Below are 7,789 nucleotides of genomic sequence, written 5' to 3' on the forward strand. Positions count from 1 at the left end.
CAGTTTAGGCTAGCTGGGTTCAAGTAAGCTGATTGTGTATACTGTAGCAGTAGACGCAGTTACATACTTAATTTACCAGCGCTCGTAATTAGCATTTAAATGGCTTATTTATACACTCTGTTATGAACTTTGTTCGTTTGCCTCCTGATCTTGCAGCCCAAAGTTAATGTGCTAAGTTCAAAACGTATTTTTCTCACTGTTTTTAAACGACTCTTTTTAATTATAATAGAATCTATTTTAATCAAATGGAATATTTCAACAGTTTACGTCAAACCGCGTGTCCTATACGTAGACGGCATCAGCTGTCGCTTCACGTCACAAATCGGTAACAATAAACGTTTTTTATGGAATTATATTCAATTATAATTGGTAAAATTCATACGGACGTGCGGCTCTTGGGGCACATCGTACCTGTGAGCTTCATTGGAAGACACTTATAATAGCCCCGCAAACCACACCACCTCAATCTACGCTGATGTTATATTGAACCACTGTTACTACTAAGCTTCATTGACGTAGTGATACGTGACTGTATAGGAAAATCATTTCAAGAAATAGATAATTTCGTCGTTAGAGACTCAATAGAAGTACATGGCCGAGGACTATAAGGATAGATTTGTCTAGAGAGACATGTTATGCCAATTTATGTGGTGGCTGATTTTGTTTCTCTAGGTCTCTTTGCAACGAACTCAGAACTATATTACATAGGCCAAGCATGCGTAGTACGTTTTGTGAACAAACGTATCGGTCGAGATTTTTTATATTTTCTTTTTGACGGAATAAATGAAAATCCATTAGTTTAGCGTAAATTGAGTGTCCGATCTCGAATCAATATCATTATCAGTTCCAAAGCTACAGGGATAATTATGTTAATATTAGCAAGCACTACTCGAGCGTAAATAAAATGTAAGCGTCCTATACAACAAACTGCTATGTACCTTTTGGGTTTCCGAGGTGAGATATCAACAGGTGGTCCGGGTGGAGGTTGTCCTGAGTCCATTGGGAACATGTCAACCCACATGTCCAGTTTGCCTTGTTCGATGCCAAGCGCGCGATCCGGGTGGAAAAGTGGCCGGGTTTCGACATGTTCGGTAATCAAAGCACCGCAACCTTTAGCTACTTCTGACCAGCGATGTAATATAGCCAACGACATGTGCTCGTAGTTCTCTGCGCGCTGTTTCTAACGTTTTGGCGGACGTTACCATATTGAAGAGAAACAAGCACAATGAATACATTGAATATTAGACTCGCCTGTAATTAAATTTAGTACGTTTCAACTGCATCTACCGTAGATATTATCAAAATTACGCATGTCTAAAGCGGTACGATTCGTTTTGCTTAAATATTATCTCAAGTGGTACAAACCATGAAAATCTCTATTGACTTTAAAGAGATCACCTTTGATGATTTAGAGTGAGAAACGCTTGGTAATTCAACCGTTTCATCATCTGCTTCATCGTTACTGCTTCGAAAAATGAATGTTCGCCTGCCAACTCGTACGCGATTTCCAGGAGGAAGGACCTGTGGTCCATCAACTTTTTGCTCCTTGCACAATTTGGCTAAAATTTGAGATGGCTTCAATGAATCACGCCATTGATTCGGTCCAACTGTAACAAAGGAGAAAAGATTAACAACTCGTAATTTCGTATAATAACAATTTGTGTAAATGTATTTTGTGCCCATATTCTACAGTACACTAAATTGTACCTTAAATATGTTTGGAAACAACTATACTTGTAGAAACAAGTTGATCTAGACATGGTGTATATTATATGTCTTAGCCTTTCCGTGATGTTTGCTTAAAATGTTTTTGGCAAAACATACCTTCAGTGTCGTATTTGAGCGGTAGACCACAAGTAGCACGATGTTTTGAATAAAATCGATTTTCTAGATCAATCTTAGTCTCACCAATGAGATCGTCCCGTCCCAGCAGATCCCAATCGAAAACCTGAAATTCAGGTTGGGATTAGGACTCCGTTAAGACAAGGCTCTATCACTATGGGGTCAAAAATGCCCTTTGCGCCACTGAGTTGCTGATTTAAGGCTTGACAGGCAAATCATTTGAGCCTAAACGGTTCATCTATGAATGGGGAAAAAAAAGGAAAAGACACTTTGAACACTACATCCTGCAGCAAGGGATAGGTGTGTTCAGCGACTACATCTGTTAGCTTTCATTATGTAATATCTTTCTCTCCACTATTATCCCGAGACTATCAAAGCGTTGGCTCATGACCCATCTGTCTGAGCTCGATTCTTAAAAATTTTTCAGCTGGGTCCAACCAGAATCCTTGGCGTCTACGTTTCCAAGTATCTGCAGGTTATCAAAGTGTCGTTCGAAGTGTATTCTCCGTTGTACGGACATTGATGTAGTCAAAACAGGCAGTGTCCACTAACTAACATATGGTGATCGTGCAGAGAGTTTTTAGTCGGACACAGCAATAAGTTTTTTGGTTAAATGCAGACGAAAATTTTAATATGGCTTTTTTTTTGTAAATCGGTATATTTACCCAGGGATTCCCCCATTCCTTTAATTTTTCTAGACAGTAATTAATATCAAAATGCACGCCCCTAAGCGAAACCCTCAGTTGGAGAATCAAAAAAATCGCTGGGGACCAAATCTAGTGAATACGGTGGATGGGAAATGTTGATTTGCAAATTTTTGCCTCTGAAGCGTGAGAGCAGACATTATCTAGATGGAACTACATCTTGTCTGGTCCTGATTGCGACTCCGTAACTTGGGTAACATTAATATAATTTGTTTAAATTGTTCCAACGTGTCACTGGAACGTTGATTCGCGTGCGCTTGGCTTTCTCATGCCCAAATCTTCAGTCAGTATACAACGATTACGTTCTTCGAGAAGGCCTTGACTGTTTCTGTCCTTTTAGCAATGATTTAAGAGCAGGTGTGCCCTTGTCGTGATGCTATCGGTGATGGTAGTTATCTTCAGTTGTTTCACGTACGACGGCGTTTGTGGAGAATTAGCTAACCAAAACATCCCGGTAGCAAACGATGATGCGGTAATACCCATTCTAGATTAAATTGGCGTGGGCGTATTGCTTTTCAAATGTAAGAAATCAATTTTTTGCATTTTCATAGAAACATCGACATCAGTTAGTATAACGTCTGACCTGGCTCGTAAATATCGTTCAACGCACGCGCAATTATATCATTAGAATATTACTGACGAGTAATGCCATCTCCATGTTGAATCTGAAAAGTTTACAGGTTACCCTTGTACACACAATTCCCTTAGTAGATATTACGGTTTCATAATAAACCGTCAATGGATACGTAATGTTTTCGAGTCAAGTATATAGTCGCACTTTCCGTTTTGACGGTACCCGTCAGTCGTGCATCAGCTTTACAGCAAAAGCTACTGGAAATATTAGCTACGTGCATTAGTTGTATGAACAGCTGCGTTATACAGGTAACTTGAACGTAGCAATACCCGGAACGGTCCCTAACCAGCGTTCATGCGGGCGAAGTTAGCTGCTATTATTTTTTTATTACGAATCGATAATTACTTATCTATTCAGTATAATGATTATGTGAATGATGCCTGAAAGAAATATTGCACACTGAGACTACCAAATTGTTCGGTTTTTTTAGTAATCCAACATGTCGGACGAAGGAACTATCGTTCGTGTAATAGACCGAGCTATGCATTGGGGTGAGAACAGTAGATGGTCGCTTGTACGAAGACGATGACCTACATATGAACTGAGGAAGTCATCATTTGAGATTTTCGACTCTTGGAATATTTTCATGTACAGTAAAATGACGCTTCATTTTTACTTAATGACCTCATTTTAAGGTCTCTTCAACATTTCCCATAATTTTTAATTATGATTTCTCAAACAAATTCTATATGTTCGACTGGTCGGCTCAATCCACCTACGGTAAGTTTATTTCAAAAATATGTATTCTATATTCGTTCTTTACTGTCTATAGCGAAAGACACGTTAGCTCAAAACGGGTATGTATGTCGACTTATTCGTTATGAGATAACTAGTAAACTAAAAACTCATAAACACTCGGTGTTACGCAATCATCTAGACGTCCCGTTGCGATACATCGATCATTCTCAAAGCTGGAGAGCGGTTTCACGGCAAAATTCCATTATATACCTGCCTGAAGAGCAAGAAAACGTATGTATCCTGTCATAGTGTATGTATAGTATTGCAAGAGGTAAATGATAAAGTGAATGACCACTAACCTGTATATGCAGCATTGAATCATGTGGAAATATTGCTTCAAATTGGAAGCATTTACCAAATACTGGATTTAACTGTTTCGATACATAATTATCCTTGTCGCTCATTTTGTTGTGACCTAATCGGATAACGAGATACGGATCGGCCTTGCCATTCAGGTCCGCCGGATGTAAGTCGGTAGCGCGAACGACGTAAACTCTTACCAACACCTTAATCGGCTCGTTACTTGGCACAGAACGTGACAACGGTTCCCACTCGGGTGGTAGAGGATATCTATCAATTGAAGAGAAAAGGTCTTCAATTTTTCCATCATGAAATTCCTTTTGGATCTGCGCTTTTTAAGCTAACGACTTAAAGTTGCCCGATTTTGTTTTCTCGGAGTTGCTTTTATAACAAAGACGGTTCTACAAAAGGTGATGTCTTGGTTAGGGCAGCTATCTTCTAACATATTTTGTATTGGAGCCATCCTATGCAAAATGATCAGCACTTTTAGAGATACTTGCGTTTATCTTTCTTGTAAATTAGTATTTTTTTTTTTTTTTTTTTTGTTGATTTAATTATTGTTGTTGTAGAAGTTTGCATTAGGAAAGTCTCCGGAAAAACCCCTGGCTCAGGTTTTGATTTCACATTAAGCACATGTAAACTTGCACACATATCACACAGTATTCATTTTTGTTACTTTGGCTTTCTATATGCGAATATGCTTGATAAAGTAGCTGAGCTGCAGACGTATCAACCGGATTTATTGTTGCTATAGTGTACGTTGCTGTTGTTAGTGCAGCCGTTGCCGGCCTTGTTAAACCTGTTTACTTCCTAACTTACTTGTGAACTTTGAGCGAGCCCTTGAATATTCCGACAAGTCTTCGTTCATCGTCGCTTTCATCGCCCGTTCGCCTTCCTCGCAGAAGTTGAAAACTTTCCAACCATTCGACAAAACCGTTGTAGTCGGCTACGCTCTCAAGCTCCGAGGCGTGGACCTGTTTGTTAGAAACAGTACGCAGGCCTAAGGCACGCCTAGTTTGAACGTTTTCGCTCACTTTGCGTTACAGAAAATTGCACCCGTACGGAATTTCTATCGAGTGACGCAAATCACGTTTTATCGCTCTTTACCGTAACCAAACTATTAAATTTGAGCTAGATAGATAATATATTGACCGTGTACTAATAATGACTTGCGCCGTTAATTTTCCATCACAGTTTGCCAGGTTGATTTCGAGTCCTCCGTTGACTCGCATAGTACTCGGAATGTGATAAATAGAAATTTATTGAACTACGTTCAAGGGGACCTCGCTTACCTTCACCGTTGAATATTGATCACAGAGACTCCGCAGTCTCTCCGAGTGAAATCTCTCATCCGAGTTCGGCTTGTTTGTGTTGGCTTTCTGCTGTTGGCTTTGAATTGAGGCGAAGTATCGACTCCACCAGTCTTTTGAATCCTCGGACAAATCCTCGCCCCTGTTTGTACTACCACATCCGCGGTCCTTTCTCTGCTTGGTTTGCTTCCTTTTACTTTTTGGTAGGTTTTTATCAGGGTTCTACAACATGGGTATTGTTATATTGTTACTTAATAAGCAAAACTTAGTCTTACAATATGAATTAACAACGGCGTACCTTACGTTGACGAAATTGAGTATCAAAGGGTTACTATACAATTCGTTCTAAACATTATCAATTTCAAACAAAAAATCATAGTCGAAAAAATCGTTCATCATGCATACATATATATGATGATACTTCAACGCACGAGTACGCATCCTTCCCTCCCCTCACTTAATGAGCCGTAAGTTTTTATTTGCTCTTACTCAATACTTACTATGTACTAGTTACTATCCGTACTAAACTGTATTCGAGTGGGCATAATTAGTTGACTCATCAGACAGTTTTTTTGACACTATTTAAAAAAGCAGAGGGTCGACTGGTAAAAAGGGTGAGTTTACGTTTTGCGCGCACCGGTTAGAATTTGAAAACAATTAAAACAGACACTCGTTGTGTTATGAGATAAAAATAAGGCTACTCTATTCGACCTGTGTAGAACGTCATTTAACTTGTGCCTAATCGTTACCTGGGCACCGTTCTCTATAGCGCCTAGCAAGCGTTCGTGGAAAGGCGATTGCCTTAGAAGTGATCTCAAAGGTGAAACTCTAGGTAGCCTTGAGCCGAATATAGTCGAAATAATATACTGGGGCCTAATTAAGGTCCGCGTGAGAGATCTACGTGAAGATCGAATAAGTTGCGGTGCAAATTACCACACCGTTTGATGATACAAGAAACATTCGTTTATCGCTGGCCTAGTCAACTAAGATATTTTATCCAATTTTATTTTATTTAAGCTATATTTATTTTTGTTTCGCGTTTGGTAAGCCAAAACAGATGTATAATATTGCGGCGTTTTAGATGAGAAGGAAAGGTGGCACCACGTATCAAATGCAACGGATATGGGATTTCTTACCACGTTTAAAATCAATACCTGGTGCGTTGTGCTTAATCTAGGTATTTTGAGCAGACAAAATAAGGGTCGTTCAAGACTGTCGAAATGTTGTCTTCTAAACATGTTGAAGGCTGGCTCATAACACTGTTCAACTTTTTTTTTTATTAAAAATAACTTCAAATTGTTAGGAATAAAGCTTGTTAAATAATTTTAATTGATGCGGTAGCGCGCACCAAGTATACGATTGGTAACATTATCCATTTCATTCAATGCGATAACTACAACATCTTGTTTCGTCGCTCTTATGACCCGTGTCTAGGGTTCTAGTCCAAAGCTGCACAGATAGCTTTGTGTTGCAGCTAACACATATTCTACCCTTCAATCCAACCATGCAAAAGCTAGGTGCGGCCGTTATTTACAGTTTGTTGTCTATATCAATGATGTTAATTTTAAATAAGTGGCGCTTGAAAAGATGAAGCTAATCTGCCAACGCAAATTTGTTTGCCTGAAGATTGAATATAAGGCGTACTTTGGCATCCCTGGGGGCGCTGAGGTGTATCACAGTGACGTTTGATGGTAGAGAGGCCAAAACACCATATGCTGTGTCGTCTCTGCCACCATTTTCTACGTCGATTAACGTTTCGGTCGCCACCGGGCGTGACTGGCCATCATTAGAAGAAGCACCACCGCCATCCCGGGTGCCGCTTACTGTTTCCTGCCCCGGACATTGCATGAATCTGAATCGGTATAAAAAACAATGTAGCTTGTTAATCATCCAGCTAAAGGCAGCATGAAAAACCATGTGTTTTGTTAGTCTTTACATAGGTACTTACAGGGACCTCACTACGACATTACTTCTAAGGGTTCAGATAGCAGTCTTCAAGAAGCATACATGATGAGCGATAGGAATATTTATCGTAATTTGTCCCCGCGCAATATTAGTAAGTTTTTTTTCGTGTAGCACTTGACGGTCAACGGGCTGCATTCTTAAGCGAGTAAGTATCCTGACGTATCTATGTATATCCGGACCATTTCGAAAATGGTTCTGATTTTCTACACGTAGGTTTGGTTTGACGAAAATTTACCAGAACAGAAACAACATGCATAGGAAGTTGGTCCTATGCTAAAAAATTGCCCCATAGCCTC

The 7,789-nt window shown here is 39.6% G+C and overlaps 1 protein-coding gene across 1 annotated transcript in view; it reads right to left on the minus strand.

The window, feature by feature from the left end:
* LOC111272199 (otoferlin) overlaps positions 1 to 7,789 on the minus strand; it is a 43,759-nt gene that overhangs the window by 8,692 nt on the left and 27,278 nt on the right. The window contains exons 14-20 of the mRNA XM_086973197.1: positions 7,173 to 7,380; positions 5,511 to 5,750; positions 5,038 to 5,192; positions 4,218 to 4,488; positions 1,825 to 1,948; positions 1,399 to 1,607; positions 939 to 1,180 (exon numbers count right to left, since the gene is read on the minus strand). Coding sequence (XP_086829323.1) covers positions 939 to 1,180; positions 1,399 to 1,607; positions 1,825 to 1,948; positions 4,218 to 4,488; positions 5,038 to 5,192; positions 5,511 to 5,750; positions 7,173 to 7,380 — 1,449 coding nt within the window. The remainder of the gene's footprint in view (positions 1 to 938; positions 1,181 to 1,398; positions 1,608 to 1,824; positions 1,949 to 4,217; positions 4,489 to 5,037; positions 5,193 to 5,510; positions 5,751 to 7,172; positions 7,381 to 7,789) is intronic.

This window comes from Varroa jacobsoni, unplaced genomic scaffold, assembly GCF_002532875.2.
Source record: "Varroa jacobsoni isolate VJ856 unplaced genomic scaffold, vjacob_1.0 contig01771, whole genome shotgun sequence".
NCBI lineage: Eukaryota > Metazoa > Arthropoda > Arachnida > Mesostigmata > Varroidae > Varroa > Varroa jacobsoni.